The sequence below is a fragment of the Myotis yumanensis genome, unplaced genomic scaffold (assembly GCF_028538775.1).
Source record: "Myotis yumanensis isolate MYYU_CA2020_CCGP unplaced genomic scaffold, mMyoYum1.0.hap1 SCAF_2, whole genome shotgun sequence".
NCBI classification, from domain to species: Eukaryota; Metazoa; Chordata; class Mammalia; order Chiroptera; family Vespertilionidae; genus Myotis; species Myotis yumanensis.
The window spans coordinates 25931764-25952242 of record NW_027223753.1 but is presented as its reverse complement, the minus strand read 5'-3'; the positions used below and the strand labels follow the sequence as shown (position 1 = coordinate 25952242).

Sequence of the window (20479 nt, the reverse complement as noted above, 5' to 3'; positions counted from 1 at the left end):
TTAGGTATTTGGTGTCAATATAATGAAGTAAATGAGACAATTCCCTCGGTAGCCTGTGTCCAGTTGAGCTCAACCACAGAGGATACATCTTTATTTGAGGGGAATCCCAATTAAATGCTGAGAGTTATGCATGTACCCAGTGCCCTATGGGGTAAAAAGTGAGTAAAAACAGTTGTGGCCCTGACCGGTTTGGCGCAGTGGACAGAGCGTTGGCCTGCAGACTGAAGGGTCGCAGGTTCGATTCCAGTCAAGGGCATGTACCTTGGTTGCGGCCACATCCCCAGTAGGGAGTGTGCAGGAGGCAGCTGACTGATGTTTCTCTCTCATCAATGTTTCTAACTCTCTATCCCTCTCACTTCCTCTCTGTAAAAAATCAATAAAATATATTTTTTAAAAAAAAACAGTTGTGTCCTGGTGGCCCTGGAAACTGCCCAGGGCCTGGCATCCCATGATAATCCTTGTCAAATTTTTTACCTAGATTGCCAAGGATTACCAGGTTCCCAGTAAGGTAATACTGACTGTATACTTCTGTCCCTGATGACAGAGTACCTGTCAGGTTACCCCAGCTATGATTTATGATCACTCTAATTTCTTGGGGAGGGCAGTGGGGGTAGGGTGAGTGAAAAACAGTAATTATTTACTATTATTTCTTATAACATTTTTGTTAGCCTAGCTAGCCTTGGAATAGTAACTCAAGTATAGAGAATCAATCCAACCTTTATGAGTTACTATAACTCCTCTGCTTATATATCTGCCTACCCAGCCTAGCTCCAGATAAGTAGTTTTCGATCTTTCTTATTCAAATAAGTCATCGGAAGTAGGATCTCAAGTTATAGGGATAAAACCAATGAATTAGCAAATGAAAGAAATTCTGCAAAGGCCCACTGTGAAAATGGTTCATATTAGATTCAAAGCTAGTGGAGTGACGCCTGAACCCAGGTGCTGTTCTTGAGAGAAGACCACCAAGTCCCCTTCCCATTCTATTGTCATCACGACTTAAGCAGGTACGACCTGGACACAGGAGAGGCACTAGGACCATCACTGCCAACTCAAAAGCAAGACTCAAGTCTACTTTGGGATTGGTGGTCCCAACTTCCTGTCACGCATTTTGTTCAGAATTCATAACATCATTTCATGTCTACCTCTCCCTATCAAATCCCGCCTTTACACAAGCATACACAGATATAACTCTAGTTTTGTTTAAAATCTAGTCCCTGACCCCTAATAGGAGAAGAGGGTAGGGCTACCACTCACCGGGTCTCAAGCTGGGCAATGACCCGGTGCCAACGTTCCTGCAGCTGGGAGCCTTTTTCCTGATAGCGCTCCAAATCCAGATTTCGCTCTGGGGTCAGACGATTCAGCTGCTCTGCCACCACCTTGGCCTTGGCAATTTCCTCATCCAGGACTGAAAACACTGAATTCTTGTCCTTGACATCACTGAGCCAGTGCTATTCAAAACAAGCACAGCAACACAAGATTAAAAATATTCCATGCTAAGAGGTAAGAAAGGCTCAGACTAAGGTAGACAACAAGGACATGTTGTCACATTCTATCTGTGATTCAGAAGCTAGACCCCATAATGTCTGTGCCAGAAATGCCTCCATGTCCTCAAGCACACTGGGCAGCCAAGGGCAGGCAGTACAGTAGAGAGAAATGTGCAAAGAACTTGTGTTTGGAACCTGGCTCTATCACTTATAAGCTATGAAACCAAGGTAAGCCATTTAGCCAATCTGATTCTTGGTTTTCTTATCAATCTATTCTTTGAATACATATTAAAATATATTAAATATGATATTCTTCCTAGTTCAAATACAAACAAAGTCAGTGTCATACTATCCAAAACTGTATTTCTCTGCTACCTCAAAGCCCTGGATATACAGGGGTGGGCAAATTAGATTTACAGTTGTAATACAAATAAATAATACAATTAATAAATAATAATACAAGTAGAAACTCTGTCTTTCACCTACAACTGTAAGCCTACTTTTGCTTTATCCCTGTATTAAGTCAACCTCCTAAGAAACTCAGAGCAACCAACCCGTAATGTAGACCGATGGGACTCCAGAGCTGAGAGATCTGCTGGTACTGCTTCTTCTTGACTCAGCTTGATCTCATAACCTTTGACCAAGAGTTCAGCATCCTGAATGCTACGCATTATGACATCGATTGTCTTGAGCCTGTGAGGATAAAATCACTTTCATTAACACATGAAATGGGCTACAGACCTGGAACACTAAGGAGAGGTTCCCAAAACATAACTGTAATAAAGCAATTTCATAAAAATAAGAGAGCATGGTATATGTGGTGCCAATTTAAGCCAATTCAAAATAAAACTCTAGGTGGCAGTGGGACACACACACGCGGTAGACTCTGGGAGAAAAGGTGAGGCCAGAAACCCACTCAACACTATGAAGCACTGACAATCTGCTTCTCCTCAAGGTCACAGGTGGAGATGGGCAGTAAGAGGGAAGAGCTTCAAAGACTTGTACTTAGTTTACTTAAATTGTTTCTTTTTATTCTTTAGTGATCCCTTTTCCTTTCTCTTTCTTCTTTTTTTTTTTTTTTTTTTTTTTTTTAGTGGTATCTAATTGAACAGAAATGGGGTACAAAAGAATCCTAACACTGCAAATCAACTCCCCCACTGGCATTTGTTCAGTGGGGCCCAAATGTACCCACTCCATACTTGAACTAAAGCCATGGTCTCTTATCATGGGCACATGATCTTCAAGATCTGCAATCTCTCTCGATTGAAACACTCCGGGCGCCTCCCCTTCTCATCCCAATGGAAACACTGCCATTTGGACCCAAGTCCTCAGCTCACTCACTTATTCAGATAGACAGTGGAGAGACCATAGACACGGTCCATTTTCTCTACCAGCAGATTGAGTTCTGAGTGCAGAGCTGAAACACTTGAACCGGATGGGGACTGACGAAGAAAACTGTTGCATTTCACGGAAACAGCATCCAAGTCTGACCTCAGTTGTTGCAAATCGTCCTGGGTATGCTGTCAGGAACAAGACATATAACAAAGACAGAGATGGATTAAACAAGTCAGAAAGAAGTCTTTGTTTGTAACAGCAAAATACTGGAAGCCACCTAAATGCCATCTATAAGAGAGTGGTTGAATAAACTCTGAAACAGCACTGCAGGGGGTGAAGGGGGGAGAACACACACAGTAATTTCTGAACAATGTACCTGGACTATTAACATACTTTTAGGCGAACAACAGAAAGAACTACAAATAAATGTTGAACTCCAGTTAATAGGTTTGTTTTTTGTAGTAATATTAGTTAGAAATTCTAAAAGTACTCTCTGTACATGTAAGAACTGAATAATAAGTGAATTTGCTAAGGATAATATAAAGTAGGTTTTTCCCTTGGGGAAGGGAAGATTAGAATAAGCCCCGTGGAACTGAATAGAGATAAGATACATATAAAATCATAGATGATGTTGTTGTTTTTTTGTGTGTATATGTGTGATAGACTGATATTGATATACTTTTGTGATATGTACATGTATATATAAATATGTGTGTAAAACATAGGAGTGTGTTTGTATGTGTGTTTGCATATGTGTTTGTAAGTATGCACTTTTCTAGCTCTATCTGCTGAGCAGTCCTAAAGCAATGACATCCCAACAACAGTGAGCACACTCAGCACCCAAATCTTGGTTTCTAAATAACATTCTCCTCCTAGAAGAAGCAGAACTCCTTGGAGAAATGGCTGATCCCAGGGTTGGGGCTGGCTAGGGCAAGGTGAACCTGGAATATTTTGTTTTATTGAGAATTAATAAAGCACTTAAAGAATAATGATGACATGTTAAAATGACATAGGAACTAGGAGTGTCATCACCAAAAACTGTGGGTAAGAACTCCAAAATTCCATCCTTCCACTAAAACAACAATTAAGCTGTCAAAAACACAAAAATGACATAGGAACCAGCTTGAAGGGGCTACCAATTACTAAATTTGGAATATTTTGAACATCAAAATAAAGGTAGTAGCAATCTACAAACCACTGAAAAAAATATGAATTCATCAGTCTATACTGACATAAAGGAGAGAGGTAGGGAGGCAAGCTCTTTCCATTTGATAGAATAGAAATTAAATACTGCAAAAGGAATGACAGAATTAGAAAATGCCTTTTTGGCAACAGTCATACTAATAATTATTCAGTCAAGAGTCAACAACAGATGCTAAAACTAGTCGGTGAAAGTTTGCTGTAAAATAGGATATCTACATACTAGGCTCAAAGTATCTCCCCACCAATTGATAGTAATTACAAAGAAGAAAGTAGCAACAAGTGATAAAAATTATCACCAGTAATGGGACAAATCACCATCACATGCCTCCTGGTATTATTCACCAAGGACATAATAACACTTCTGTAGTATTCCTGCCAAAAATGTGTAACCTATTTCTAATCGTGAAGAAGTCTCAGATAAACACAAATAGAGGGACATTTTGCAAAATAAAAGGCCTGCGCTGTTCAAAAATGTTAAGCTCATGAAAGACTATAAAAAATAATGATTTCAGGTTAAAGAAATGTAAAGAGATATCACAACTAAATACAATGTGTGATACTGGATTGAATCCTGTACCAAAATTACTTTTTTTTTTTTTTTTTTTTTTTTTTTACAAGAGGGATAGGGTGGGTTGGGATGCTACCCCAAAAAGGGTTATTAGGTCAACTGATAAAATTTTAATAAATTCTTATATCAATATTCATTTCCTAATTCTAATTATTGTCCTATGGTGATGTAAGAGACTATCTTGTTTTTGGAAATGCACACTTAAGTATTTAGGGGTAAAAGGACATAATTTCTGGAAGTTTCTCTCAAGAAAGAAAATATTATGTATACATAAATGTTGAAAAAATGTAAAGCAAATGTTAAAAAAAAGTTAACATTTGGGGAATCTAGGTGAAGGATAAATCTCGGTGAAGAATAAAAACTTCTGTATATCTGAGCCCTGGCCCATGTGGCTCAGCTGGTTGGGCATCATCCCATACACCAAGGGGTGGCGGGTTTGATTACTGGTCAGAGCCCATGCGTGGGTTACAGGTATGATCCCTGGTTGGGGCGTGTGCAGAAGGCAGTGGATTGATGTACCTCTCTCAGATCTCTCTCTCTCACTCTTTCTCTCTCACATTGATGTTTCTCTCGGTGTCTCTCTTTCTCTCTCTAAAATTCAATGGAAAAAAATAATACTTTTGTATATCTGAAACCATTTCTTAAAAAGAAAAAAAAAAAAAAGGAAGGTCTTTTAGAAGAGCTGAATATTAACCTTCACCTCCTAGAATGTTTTATTTTGTAGGCACAAATAGATTTTGGATCATTACAGAAAAGTAAAACATTTCAATATAAGAATTACAGGTTCATATATGATTCATATAGGTAAATTAGATCCCTCTAGGCCAGCGGTTCTCAACCTGTGGGTCGCAACCCCTTTGGCGGTCGAACGACCCTTTCACAGGGGTCACCTAAGACCACCCTGCATATCAGATATTTACATTATGATTCATAACAGTAGCAATATTACAGTTATGAAGTAGCAATGAAAATAATTTTATGGTTGGGTCACAACATGAGGAACTGTATTTAAAAGGCCAGAAGGTTGAGAACCACTGCTCTAGGCCAATGAAAATTACACTGCCCTCTCAACCTCCTCTTCAAGCTTAAGAAAAATTAAGAAAGGCAAGAAAAAAAAGACTCCTCATTAGCCATTCTTTTCATCCCCTTAAAGCTCTCAGATCAAATCTAATGTATTTTTTTTGATGGTAGATTTTTATTAAATGGTAAGTATTCTGTGACAGTAAGATCCTGGAGCAAACAGGTAATAAAAATATGGAATGCTTCACAAATTTCTGTGTTATTCTTGTACAGGGGCCATGCTAATTTCTGTATTTTTCCAATTTTAGTATATGAACTGCCAAAGTGAGCACCAAATCTAGTATTCTTCACAGAGCTCTCTCATACTATCCCAAGTAGAAATGTTCTATAACACTCTAAATTCCTAGAGCAATGTTAGTTGGAAGTACACCAGGTGCTATCTTACAATCTCTCTCCCTCTCTCTCTCTCTTTTTTCCTGTTAATACTCACCAGAGGATATTTTTTTCCCCATTGATTTTTAGAAAAGAATGGAAGGGAGGAGAAGAGACAGAAAGAAACACCAATGTGAGAGAGACACAACAACTGGTTGCCTCCCGCACATGCCCCATCCAGGGCCTGGGATTGAGCCTACAACCCAGATATGTGTCCTTGACCAGAATCAAACCCGGGACCCTTCAGTCTACGGCAGCCATGGGCAAACTACGGTCCGCGGGCCGGATCCGGCCCGTTTGAAATGAATAAAACTAAAAAAAAAAAAAAGACCGTACCCTTTTATGTAATGATGTTTACTTTGAATTTATATGAGTTCACACAAACACTCCATCCATGCTTTTGTTCCGGCCCTCCGGTCCAGTTTAAGAACCCATTGTGGCCCTCGAGTCAAAAAGTTTGCCCACCCCTGGTCTACAGGCTGATGCTCTATCCATTGAACAAAACTGGCTAGGGCTTTACAGCCTCTCTTAAACATTTTATTCTTTTTTAAGTACACTATACGCCAAAGGCAACTTTTCTTTGCATGCCTTTGAGCACTTAATAAAGCAACTAGTATTTGCTGCTTTTACTTCAAGAATACTACCCTACATTTTTACAGCATTTTATTTTTCCAGAAGTTTATTATATGTACTATGTTACTTAATTTTCAAAACAAGTCTGTGACTCACATATTATCTCCATTTTATAAGAAAGGAAACTAAAGATGAGAGTTAATTTGCTCAAAGTCACAGAGAAAGTGCACTAAAACCCAGAGTAGAATCTAATTCTTTCCTTCACAGTTTTGAGTCTCATAGCTGGCAGTAACCGTGTAATAGAAAGTAACATATACATAAGAGACAGAGCAGAGAGCATCTCTACAAAGCAGCCTTTAAATACAAAGCCAAATGCAGCGCTTAGAGCAGCTCACCAGCCTGCTTGCTTTCCCAACCATGTAGGAAACTAATCAACATTCAGCAATACAGTGGGGGCTGAAGTCAAGCTTTTCCACAGGCAAAGGCACTTACAGGCCTCCGGGAAGTAGGCTCGCCATGAGTCTATTGCCTTATTGCTTAGGACTCACACTCTCTTGCTATCCAGTTCATTCTGAAAGCATTTACTGTGCAGCTAACACCCTCTGTCCCCCCTCTGGTTCTCTCAGGGCTTACCTCTTGCTCTGCAATCCTTAAGGCACTGGCCTGCCAGGCATCTCTGTCAGTCCCAGAGGTGGCTGGGGTCTGAATTCGTTTGACTAGCCTCTGTTCACACTCTTCCAGGCGCAGCCGGATGTTCTTCAGCTCTGAAATGTACATCTTGGCTACAGTTTCCTCTTTGTCCTCTGTGAATGCACAAGCACAGAAGACATTACGCACCACAGTAGAGACCAGCAAATCTGGGAATCACCCTCAGACAAGAGGGTACCTACCCATGGTTCCAGCAGACCTGATATTCCACCAATGAAAGCAAGGCCTTAAATGGGGAACCTAATGCCTGATCCTAAAGTCCCTAAATTATATAATTATATAAAGATAATTACAAATATTATCTTGAAGGACCCAAACATGTTATTTCCACAAGAAAATGTGATGGGTTGATTAGCAATAAAGACTAAAATATGGCCTTTTCTTCCATGATCTGAACTCATCTCTACAAGTTTTTCTCTCTCAATGTTTTAGTGTTAGTGGTGACAGTACTTTCGAGTTTATAGGCAGGGTCTTGCAGCACCCTCCAACTCTCATTCCACCTGTACTCTTCCTCTTCCCAAGGCACACACACCATTCTCCATGGATTTCATCAGGTGCTGGAAGTGGGTTTTACAAGCCTCCACTTCCTCTTCCAAACGCAGCCGGTCCGCCACCGAGAAGAGCACGGAGTCCCGGCTATCCTGCAGAAAGTCTTCGCAGTGGGCCTGGAGGGCCTTCATAACTTGGTGGCACTCCTCTGGTGCTGACAACCGAAGCTAGACATGAAAAGCCAGAAAAAATGTCAATAGAATGGGAACATCATACTTTCTCTCCTTTTTTTTCTTCTTCTACATTTAACATAGATACAAAATAATGTACAAACCTTAATTGTAATTATGCTGACTTTTCACAAAGTGAACCTGTCCACGTAACCAGGATTTAGGTTAAGAAGCAGAACAGCACTAGCACCCCCGAAGCACCCTTTGTGCCCCCTTGAACATAACCCTGAATATCGACTAATTCACCATATTCCCCTGCTACATACACTTGTGCAAAAGAGATGCTGATCCTGCAGTCAGAAGCCTGCAATCTCTCCCTCCGCCAAGAAGACCAAATATGTTATTTTCATCAGGAATTTCCTTAACCATTCAGGCTGCTGTTTCTAGTTCCTAGAGCCTCAGGCCCTAACCTGAACCAGTCTCCCTGCTTCCATTTTATTCTGATTGGGTGAGTAGGATCTCAGTGATGAAAAGAAGTTCCTTCTGAGAAAAGCTGCCAGTAGAAGGTGAGCCTGGAGTGACGTTTTCACAAGTACCTTTTCCAGGTTCCAGGTCTTCACAAGGTCGAGGTCCTTCCTCAGATAGTTCCAGGAGATAAGGCTTTTGGTGTTGACATGTAGCTGATGCCAAAGGGCCATGACCTTCTGGTAAGACTGCTCCACTCTAGGAACAACACAGAACCTGGTTATAGCTTTTCTAAGATTTGAGACCCTCTCAGAAAAGAAATGTGATTACTTTAGCAGAACTGAGCTTATATGCTGAGCAGAGAAAGGCAACAAGCCAAATACTTAAAAAAAATGCACAGCATCTTTAGAACTAAATTACTTTGAGATCTCAAAACAATCTAATTTGCTGCACTATTATGTATATTATGTCAGAACACACTTAGCAATCTCATAGATGTTACCTGAATGTAACATAATTATGAGAGGTTAGAGAGAGAAAATACTCAGAGAAAGCAATGGCAGAGAAAATTAGAGATAAAATAATCTCATTTGGGATTGTTGAAAAATGACAACATCAATACTTAAAAAGTAATTTGCTATGTTCTATATATTTACAAAACTGCTAAAATGTTTAAAAGTTAAGAGCAATTAATCATCTGGTATATATATGGGGGAAACTGCTTGAGAAAATTTTTTTCTCAAGCATCCCATGCCTAATTCAGTCTCTATTTCTGGAAGACAAACTCACAGATACACAGACACATGCAACAAATACCAAATAAGCTTGAATTGAGAAATGTGAGATATTAATGTAGGGTGAAAAACTAGAAGCCAGGATTGTCAGTTAAAAATAAAAGACATTAAACTCATTAGTTTACTAGAGGCCCGATGCATGAAATTCGTGCAAGGGGTTCGGCCCTGGCAGCTGCAGCGGTTTGCCTCGGCCCTCGCAGCCCCGGCTTCGTCCGGAAGGTCGTTTGGCTGTCCAGTCTAATTAGCATATTACGCTTTTATTATTATAGATCTTCCCTTTTTCCAAAATCCCACTAAATTATCAGCAAAGTTGAAATAAAAGTTCAGGAAATTTCAAAGAACAAAAACACAAAGGAATATAAAGCAGAAAGAAAATTAGAGAATCAGTTCAGGAGATCAAATGAGAGTTCTTAAAAGCAAGAGCAGAACATAGAGAAGGAAATAATTAAGCAATCTAACAAAAATTTCCCCAGCGCTCAAAGATGTGAGTTTGCAGTTTGTATTCAGGGTAAGCACAAAGACTCACCTGAGGACAGAGCATCCCCTCCAAAGATTGAAGACAAAAAGGATTTCAAAAACTTCAGAAAGAAAAATATTTCACTCAAAAGGTTAAAGTATCAAACTGATATGTATTGTGACTGTAGTGGAGGATACGCAATTCTGTGCATTGTCAAAAGCATAGTACTGCTCACTACAAAGGGAGAATTTGACAGTTTTGTAAACTTAAGAAAAAAAGAAAGTAAGATAGAATTGGAGGGGTGAGAAGAAATAAACCAAAGAACTTATATACTTATATACACAGCCCATGACACGTGCAATAGGGTAGTGAAGACTTGGGCAGGGGGAGTAAAGGCTGGGAGGTGGGGTTGGAGGGGATGGGATTTATCTATAACACTATTATCAATAAAAAATATATTTTAGAAAAAGAAAGATAAAGAATGAGAATAATACTGTACTTCTCAACAATAAACCCTGGAAGCTAGAAACCAGTGGAATAGTGTCTTCAAGGCTCAGAGTGAAATAATTTTTAAAAGAATTTTATTATGAAAATTTGTAACTGACCAATTCATTATGAAGAGAGAAGAAGGACATTTTCAGATATGAGAGATCTCAAAAGCTTTACTTCTCATGGACTTTTTCTCAGTAGGCTCCTGGAGCGTGTACTCTCCTAAACCAGGGAATAAACCAACAAATAAGACTTGGTTTCTAGGAATCAGAGGGTCCACACAGAAGACAGGCAAAGCAAGTCTTCAGGATGAAGATGAAGGGAAATGCCAGGGAGGCAGTACTGAGGCCTACACAGCAGGTTCAGACTGGAGAGATGTTTCCAAGAGAAAATAATAATTAAAAAAAGTACCTATAGTGTTGGGCTAGCCTTTTACAGTATTGTAGGAGAGTTCGGGAATAAATTCATAATATGAAAATAGACAACTAAGCAAACTTAAAAACAAAACAATTATTGGTACAGCCACTATGTAAACAATCTGATGACTTATAGAAAACTAAGAATAGAGTTATCATATGACCTAGCAATCTCTCTTCTGGGTATCCACTCAAAAAAACTAAAAAATGTGTATTTTGCAAAGACATATGCATCCCTATATTCATTGCAGCATTACTCACAATGGCCAAGACATGGAGACAACCAAAGTGTCCTTAGACAGAGGACTGGATAAAGAAGATGTGGTACGTTGCCGAACCGGTTTGGCTCAGTGGATGGAGCGTCTGCCTGCGGACTGAAGGGTCCCAGGTTCGATTCCGGTCAAGGGCAGGTGCCTTGGCTGCGGGCACACCCCCACTGGGGGGCGTGTAGGAGGCAGCTGATTGATGTTTCTCTCTCATCGATGTTTCTATCCCTCTCCCTTCTTCTCTGTAAAAAAATCAATAAAATATATTATAAAAAAAAAAAAGAAGAAGAAGATGTGGTATGTATACACAATGGAATACTACTCAACCATAAGAAAAGATGAAATACTACTATTTGTGACAACATGGATGGACCTTGAGAATATTATGCTAAGTGAAATCAGTCAGTTAGGAAAAGCTAAGAACCATATGATTTCACTCATACATGGGATATATAACAAACTCGTGGACACAGAGAATGTAATAGTTACCAGAGGGAAGGGGGTAAGGCAGAAGGGGGCCTAATATATGGTGGCGGAAGGTGATCTGATTTGAGGAGATGGGCACATGACGCAATATACAGATCCTGTAGCATAGAAATGTACACTTGAAAACTCTATCTTCCTATTAACCAACGTCACCCCAATAAATTTAATAAAAATTTTTTTAAAATTATCAACTCCAGCCCAGCCAGCATGGCTCAGTGGTTGAGCATCGACCTATGAACAAGGAGGTCACAGTTCAATTTCTGGTCAGGGCACGTGCCTGGGCTGCGGGCTTGATCCCGTGTGGGGCGTGCAGGAGGCAGCCGATCAATGATACTCTTTCATCATTGACGTTTCTATCTCTCTCTCTCCACACCCCTTCCTCTCTGAAATTAATAACAACATATTTAAAAATAAAAAAATAAAAATGATCAACTCCAACAAAAAGTTATACAAGAAAGCAAATGAAATAATTAACTTATACGTATATCTATCCAATCACCAACTCATTCACTCTCTCCTTCAACAACCACCTACCGAGCACCTATGATGTGCCGGCAATGGTTCTAGTGCTAAGGCTACAGAAATAAACAAAACAGACAAAAACCTCTACTCTTTTGGAACTTCTAACAGGAGGGGAGAGACAATAAACTAGTATGTAATCTGTTAGGTTGTATTAAGTGTTATGAAAAAAATTAAGATGAGTAAAGGAGACAGAAAGTGACAGGCAGTGAGTGGGGGTGGGGTGGTAAGATGAATGAACTGAATGAAGATAGGGAGTGAATCACATAAATATTTGAAGCAAGCAGAGGAAGTGAAAGGCCTGAGGCAAGAATATGCTTGTGGTGTTTGAGAAACAGGAAAAAGATGAGGGAGACTGACTGGAGCTGAGCATAAGCAAGGAGAGTGGCAGAGGATGGGTGAGTTTAGAGAGGAAAGACACAACAAGGGTAAATCTCACAACAATCCCCTATAGTAGGTGTGGCTCAGCTATAAACCATTTACTATAACAACACAAAAATACCAGTTTAAACAAAAACTGTGGCATAACTACATTTGGAAGATGGGAAAAGGAGAAGTGTATGCAGGTATATGTGTAGCAAGCTAAATATTAATATCCAAGAGTAGGAAGTCAATAGATAATTTCTAAAGTTGAAAAAAATCAGAAAATAGCAGGAAAAATAATCACATTATTTATAAATTTGGAATTAAAACCAGAAAAATATGCTCAAAGAGTTAAAAATAATTGACTCTTGGAAGCAGAACTTTGGGGTGGGGAGGGTAGTTGATAGTTTTTATTTTAAGTGTTTTGGTATAATTCAACTCTTAAAAATATGTACATATTACTCTAATACAATGTAAATTAAAGAAGAAAATTAGCTATCACTACATAAATCAATCTTTTGAGATTAAACTGTTTATAACCAAGAACTTTTTTAAAAAAGAACTATCACCAAATATATCTCAATTGAAGATAAGCATTTACTGAAAATCTACTATGTGGCTGGCAGGCTAGGACTTGATATCCTAATAGTAGATCTTTCCCAAAAGAAACTTTAAATTTTAGTTGCTCTGTTCAAGGAGATCAGTTCTCCCAGGTTAAAGAGCAGACGTGGCAGTAGAGTGGCAGTTGAGCCAAGTTACCTGCTGGCCATCTCAATGGCATCCTTATTGGGTGGAGGAATGAGGAAGCAGACAGATGGCACCATGGCCTCATTCCCTGTGGGGCTGATCACTTTCCACTTGGTCCTCTGGGAATTATCTTCCAACACACATTCATCATTCTTGCAAATAGTAATCTGAAGAGACAGATTTACAAGTTATTGCTAATGGATAAATCAACAAACCATTATTACCTGGCGCCTGATCCCAAGGCTAGGAAATCCTCAAGAAAAAATCATTTTGGAGACCTGCTATCACTTAGTGAGAGTCCCTGATTCCGACAAAAAGATGCCATGTAAAAATGCACAACACAGAAAAGGTTGTGGACATCAAATAAATCCAGGAAGCAAGTGTTTATGAAATGCCTGTTACATGTCAAGTAACTCAGTGAGTGAAGGGTAGAAGGAGACAGTAAGACCACCAAGAGCAATCTTTCATACATACAACCATTAGAGTGAAAATTAAAGGGACATGAATACTCACCACTTTGCTTTTGATACTTCCTCCCCCTCCCTTTCTGTTGTCCCACCCAAATCCCTGAAAATGTTTAACTAGTTGGAATCACCAATTCTTTCTCTTGGATGATAAGTAACCAACAGTATTACCCCTATTTTATGGACAGAATTGAGACAGAAAAGTACAGAAAAAGTCACTAATTCTTTTGTGTAACAAATATTTATTGAGTCTACTATCTACCTGGAAGTATGCTAGGCCACTAGAGATAAAAATGGAGAAATGGTAAGCTGACAAACATGGTCTATATTCCACATATTCTGGTGGGATATATAGCTACAATAGTATGTGACACATGCAATTTACTGGGAATGCACAGGAGGGACATGACTCAGTCTTGGCTAGAGAGGTAGGACCCTGAAGCCACATTAAGGAATTCAGACTTTCTACAAAGAAAAGGGAATTGCTGTGGGACTTAAGCAGGGGAATGACACTTGTTTATAAATGATCATGCTGATGGTAGAATAAAGAATGCACTGGATGGGGAGGCTGTTGCAATGATCTAAGTGAAAGAACCTTGTTTAAATTCTAAATTTTAAAAACTCTAGTATTTGATCTTTCCTCATTATCATAACCTTAACCAAAGGCTTCCCTTCTCCCTTCCTTCCCTCTGGAGCCAGAAATATGCTTTCCCCCTCCTTACCTCGATCTGCCGGTAATCACAGATGGCCTTCACAGAAATGGTGCTCTTCAGCACGTGGTCGGGACTGCGTGGCTTTAGCTGAACAATTGTTTTTGATCTCCCAACAAGACTGGCAACAGAACTCTTGGACTGTATAAGCTGTTCCTTTTCATCCTACAAAATGAGAAGAAAATCAAAAGGACACTGTTGCTACCCAGGGTGACTAACAAAGAAAACTGAGGGCTCCACTCCCACAGAGAATGTCATTTCTCAGTTAAATAATTCTTGGTGGAGCCATCTTAGAAACACAAGGATACAGAAAAAAGGAGAGACTGTTTTTGTCTTCTACCAGGTGCTTTTGTACTCATATTTTGCAGCTTTTTCCCAGTGCCCTTTCAATTAACCAACTATAAAGCAGCATGCAAAATAACAAAACATAAAACAAAAAAGAATGCCTTGCTGCCAAATATAGCTTTAAGTTAGCAAAGGATTTCCCCAAATAAGTTCAGAGAACATAGAAGTTAAAAACAATAATAACAACTATGTTGTTATTGTTGTTATTGTTCAGTTTCTCACTGGTAGAAGCCAGTTCTTGCTTTCTGCTTAGGAGAAGCCAGAGTTAAGCTCTTTGAATTTTTTAAAATAATTATATCTACCACAAGTGTTTTACTTTCTTAAATTGAGTCTAACTTTCTCCAGAAAGATCTTAGGCCTTCAACCAACAATCAATGCAGTTGGTGAAGGCGCCATGACAAATGATTTAGGGTTTACCTTTTAGTATCTTGCTGTGCGACAGGCATGTAAATTTGATTGGTTTGAAAGCAGTTCCATGCAAAATTAAAACTCTCAAGTCTCTGCAAATCCAATTATCTTAAAAACTAATGAGCCTCTTGTCAACAAAATTGGTAGCAATCTACTGCCAATTCCATTAAAGTAAAAGATTAACCAGGATGTCTCAAGCCCATTTTGAGGTATAAAAACTCCCCAGAAGAGGGCTTTCTTAGGATGGAAGTAGATGTAATGAGAATAAAGAGTTAATAATGTTAAGAAATGCCATTAAGGAATTAAGAATATGCAAGTAAAAAAAGAAAGAAATGCTTAAATAAACTACCTTTGCCTGTCCCGGGGAGCATGATTGGAAGAAATACAACTTTAACTTATTAGTTAAGAAAGAGGAATGGAATATATCAGGGAGACAGCCACACGGTTCCATACTGAGAGCTGGTCTACCCATGTCATTTTCCTTGCAATAAAGAAGTCAATTTCTGTCTAACCCACAGCCAAACATCTCAAATTCCAGAGACCAAGTGCTCAGCGTGGTAAAAGTTCTGCAAAGAACCAGAAGCCAGGACAGATGCTCCCGAACCTGACGGAAAGCTGAGGACAAGCTGAGGAGCAGACCAGGTGACTCCATGCCCAGATGATGCCGCCAACCCGATGCCCCTGACCTGGAGAGGAGGGAACAGAGCAGCGACCCTCGAGAAGAGAAGATATAACAACTGCAGAGGAGTTACCCTACAACAGGAAGGTACTCTGTGGGAGGGAGGAGATAACAGCCAAGGATTATTATATTCCTCCTTCATACTTGAAGTACCTCCAAGAGAGACATTCTAGAGACAACATCGGAAAAGTCAGCTTTTTACCCTTCGTTCCAAATTAATTAACAGATTATTTGCCCAAGTAAAACACTGAATGTAAACCCATTCATAGCTTTATTTTACCTACAAATATATTTTAAAAATTAACTAATGCTCACAAATGCCCAAGTCTCACCCACACAAAAAAATGACACTGTTTGGTGTTATTCTGCTTCGCTTATAGTTGTCTGTTGAAATGTGACAATTCCCTGGCTTCTCATACAGAAAAAGTAATTTCTCTATTACATACATATTTCTGTCTTACTGTGAGATGTACCTTGAGCCTTGCCTTGCCAATTCTATGTAATAATACATTCAATAAATGTAAGTAGCCCTGCTGCTGATTTTATTACCAGCACTCCTGAAGGAATAATTCATTGGAGGACATAAATGTAAAATTGTTTGGGATTAAATACTGAATGCAGTAATATCTAAAAAGTAAATATTGCTACATAAATAAACTGAATATTGCATTATATCTAAATAAGATTTAATGTCCTTAATTAAATTCCATTTTCTAGTACCTCGTCATTACCAAAAGAAAGTTGCCAAGGAGGAAAAACTGGGTTCAGGTCTAGTTCATTGGGAGTTTTTGTTTTATTTAGTTTTAAAAATTCTCTTCACATGAGAGACTTAAAAAGAATTTGATGTCAGTTAATCCCCTTCGACCCTACACCTCATCTTTGGCTCCACCTATTAAATTGAAATAGATAGGAACAATGCAAAGAAAGTATGATGAGCACTAAAGTGGCTCAAGGGGAGATGACTAGGCTTTTACTTCAATAACATACCCAAAAGGAATCTTATTAGCAACTTCTTTAAGGAAAGAAAAGAGAAAAGGAAAAAGAAAGAAAAACTGATTAAATTCGATTAGAATGTGAGACAAACGTTATAACAATGACCCACTGCCCTGTAGCTTTCAAGGATATAACAGCAGCAGCTGAGAGGGTTTACTCTGTTCCTCAGAGTATATGTTTCTGTAATCATCCCACTGATGCAACACCCACCATTGAGTCCTGGAGCAAGTCCTCAAGACGGGATAAGCTGGTGTTGTGGTCACAGGAATATTTTCGTTTGATGGAGTCTTGGAGGTTCCTCAAGAATGACTCCAGGTCTCGTGCATCACTGAAGAACTGTGGGGAAAGAAGGAAGGGGTGCCTTGTGTTCATTAAATCACAACACCAAGATCTTAACTGAGAAAGAATAATCCTACTCTGCAGAGTTGAGCAAAGCCGATTAGACTCTCCGGAGAGTGATAGTTCATTACAAAGGCCACGAAAGTATAAACCGGAGGCTTTATATTGCCTCGGCCTGGAAACAGTGATGGCCAGCACAAAGCCTACTGAACCCCTTGGAAAAGTCAGTCTGCTTCACCCTCTCAGAAATCACTGCTCATTCCTCTTGACTTCTGACTAGTGACAGCACTTGGCTGGGAGGTATAGTTCACAAAAGCCTAGATGTTGAGTCATCAAATGTTTTAATTCATTGATGTAATTATAAAATGATCAGGAAGATGATTTAACTTAGGACAAAACCAGAGATAATAGTTTATTTCCTCTGCCCATCCTCACTTGAAAACAAGTAGTATATTTTGCATGCTGTGACAAATTGTAGAAAAAAATGATCCTAATATTTTACAGGTCTTCCCTTTAAGAGATGGAGTCGATTTCTCCTCCCCTCGAAGATGGGCGTGGCCACGGGACTTCCTTTGGCCACTGGCATGTTAACAAATGTGACAGCAGAAGCAAGTGCGTGTGACTGGGCTTACTCTCTCTTGCTGCTTGTGGAACACAGGCACTCTGTGCAGAAGCCCAGGATAGCCTATTGGATGCTAGAGACTTGTATACAGACTTGTACCTCATCACCCCAGACAGTCAGACATGTGAGTGATGCCAACTGGGACCAACCAGCCCCCAGCCTGCCTGCCAGCTGCCTGCAGCTATGAATAAGCCAGGCGAGCTGAGAACAACCACTCAGCTGAGCACAGCTCAAACTGCCTACCCACAGAGTCATGATCTGACTAAATGATTGTGGTTTTAAACCACTAAGTCTTAGGGTGCTGGTTTATACAACAGAAGATCACTGACACAGGTACGTTTTTTTTTAAATATATTATTTTATTGATTTCAGAGAGGAAGGGAGAGGGAGAGATAGAAACATCAATGATGAGAGAGAATCACTGATCGGCTGCCTCCTGCACGCCCCCCACTGAGGATTGAGCCCACAACCCGGGCACGTGCCCTTGACCAGAACTGAACCTAGGACCCTTTAGTCCACGGGCCGATGCTCTACCCACTGAACCAAACTGGCTAGGGCCACAGATAAGTTTTTAACCTTGCCTTTCCCATATATAGGGGTGAGCAAAAGTAGGTTTACAATTGGGAGTACACAAAACAGTTTATTCTTGCATTATTATTTCTTAATTATTGTATTTCCATATGAACTGTAAACCTACTTTTGCCCACCCCTGGGTATATGCACAGACACACAAAATCTCTTGCCAGAATAAAAACGAATATTCTTCACATCCTCTACAATATATACACACACACAGTTACACATAAACATGCACACAGAAAAACACAAAGCCCACATACCTGAAAGTAAGCAGTATTCTCTTTCACATGCTGCTCGACACACAAGCACAGCTGCTTCATCCACTGCAACTGGGACTGGACAGCGGCACTGTAAGCCTGCAACAAGCAACACAGACAGCAGGGCATGAGATTAACTGACCCAAAATACATGTGCAGTGCTCTCTTCCAAGGACAACGCTGCTCATGATAGAGGATACAGAAGATACATGGAGATACTTGATTGGCAGCTGCTCAATGCTTCCATAAGCAAGAGGCTTGTCTTTTGTCCAACATGATTTTGTCAGAAGGGGTTACATAGAAAAGGCCTCTTCCACACTCAGTTGCAACTAAATGATCTGGCCAGCAAAACGAAGACATAAATAAACCCTCCTGGATTGCTCCACTTCTCTGGGCAAAGGCACCACATCAAGAGACAGAACCTATTCAGAAAATATGCGGTCTAAGCCATTTTCCCCATGAAGTTAGGATTCAATCTTGTTCCTCATAGTATTGTCCATAGACCATCAAAACTGTTTGCAGTCTTTTGGGGGCTGGGATGAAAAGGGAGAAACCCCAAGACAAACGATCCTGGACATTTCCTCCAGGTCCTTCAGCAGAACAAAGCCTCTGCTTTGAGCACTTTTATGAACAATCACCTCTGAGCACTTGGCCCTTACATGTTCTCAAGTCACATACCTCCACCGTCTGCTTCGCTGGGTGGTTCTCAAGTGATAGCAGCTCTGCTGTATCTTGTAGAGACCGAAACACATCCTGTTTTTCCTCCAGTTCCATTGTCAACTCCTGAAAATTGAATTCAATTTTATGCATTAAGTGCTATTAAGGGAAGAGTAGCAATAAAAGGCTCTGTTCCCTACTCTACTTTTAAAAAGCCTGCAACACTGTGGCTAGTGCCAAAATGAGATGCATGAACAGTACATGCCAACGGATTTCAGAGAAGAGCAAAAATGCTGGAATTACTGGCAAATGATTCACAAAGGACTTGGGACCCCAGCCAGAGCCAAGTAAGTGGGGGAACACGGGATGAGCACTGGAAGCAGAGAAAGGAAATGGCCTGGCTAGAGTGGCCAGTTCATGTTAGCACCCACCTAACACCACACGTGACACACCAGTGGATCTGTACCACTGACTGGTTGGCTTTGCTAAGACTATAGTGTCCTCCTCTGGCTCGAAATTCTATTCACATTACAGGACCCACGTTAGATGCCAGCTCTTCTGTGAAGCTGGGTACTGATCCTTAGGATCAGATTTGACCGCTGTTCCTTCATGCTTTCCAAGCACCTTATTTACATTTCTTTCATGGCTTCATTTCTGTCCGCATACAGACTGTTTATTGTATTATCATATCTATTATTTCTTCTTTACTTCAGAAGAATCCTATACCACTCTCTATTCAGGAATAGCTTACATTTAAAAAACAACAACACACTTCTAAATTAATGGAATTAAAGTATCTAAAGTAAGTGCTAGTAAAAACGTTTCCTATTTGCATAGGGTTTATAAAATGTTTAAAAATCCTCTGAGAGATAGAAATACTAAAAGTAGCAAAAAAATAACCCTACTTACTTATATACATCTTTCACTGAAAAGAATATAAAGCATTGTCCCATAGTCCAATGCTGAATTTTCCTTCCCAGTCTCTTTACAAATAAAGAGATTGATCACAGCCAGAGTGTCTCAGTGGTTGAACATTGACCCATGAACCAAGAGGTCACCTGTTTGATTTCCGGTCAGGGCACATGCCCCGGTTACGGGCTCCATCCCTAGTAGGAGGCATGCAGGAAGCAGCTAATTGGTGTTTCTCTCTCAATGTTTCTCTCTCTTTCTGTTTCTCTCCCTTCCTCTCTCTCTAAAACCCAGTAACAACTTATTTTTTAAAAAAGAAATTGAGACCAAAAAATTATTAAATGAATTAGAGAATTCAGCATTTCTGAGAAGCCAAGAGTATACTTCAGTTAAACAATACTAAGATGATTAGTTATGAAATCTTACTGAGTCTTTTATACAACCCTGTGAAGGGGTACACTGAGCTAGCAAGTGGAGGGATAAGTTAACATAGGTCTAGTGCACTCTAAAGCCTATAATCTTAACCACAAAGC

General features: G+C 39.8%; 1 protein-coding gene and 1 non-coding gene across 8 annotated transcripts in view; both read right to left on the bottom strand.

Moving 5' to 3' along the window:
* MACF1 (microtubule actin crosslinking factor 1) overlaps window positions 1-20479 on the bottom strand; it is a 342009-nt gene that overhangs the window by 144634 nt on the left and 176896 nt on the right. For all 7 annotated transcript variants that reach the window (XM_070404781.1, XM_070404779.1, XM_070404782.1 and 4 more), the window contains 11 exons: window positions 19059-19163; window positions 18384-18479; window positions 16794-16919; window positions 14171-14323; window positions 12997-13151; window positions 8579-8705; window positions 7856-8039; window positions 7249-7418; window positions 2826-3004; window positions 2039-2177; window positions 1255-1448 (listed from right to left, as the gene is read on the bottom strand). In XM_070404781.1, coding sequence (XP_070260882.1) covers window positions 1255-1448; window positions 2039-2177; window positions 2826-3004; window positions 7249-7418; window positions 7856-8039; window positions 8579-8705; window positions 12997-13151; window positions 14171-14323; window positions 16794-16919; window positions 18384-18479; window positions 19059-19163 — 1628 coding nt within the window. The remainder of the gene's footprint in view (window positions 1-1254; window positions 1449-2038; window positions 2178-2825; window positions 3005-7248; window positions 7419-7855; window positions 8040-8578; window positions 8706-12996; window positions 13152-14170; window positions 14324-16793; window positions 16920-18383; window positions 18480-19058; window positions 19164-20479) is intronic.
* Window positions 5839-5942, bottom strand: LOC139004573 (U6 spliceosomal RNA). Its single transcript, XR_011470447.1, has one exon. It is a non-coding gene; the product is annotated as a U6 spliceosomal RNA (small nuclear RNA).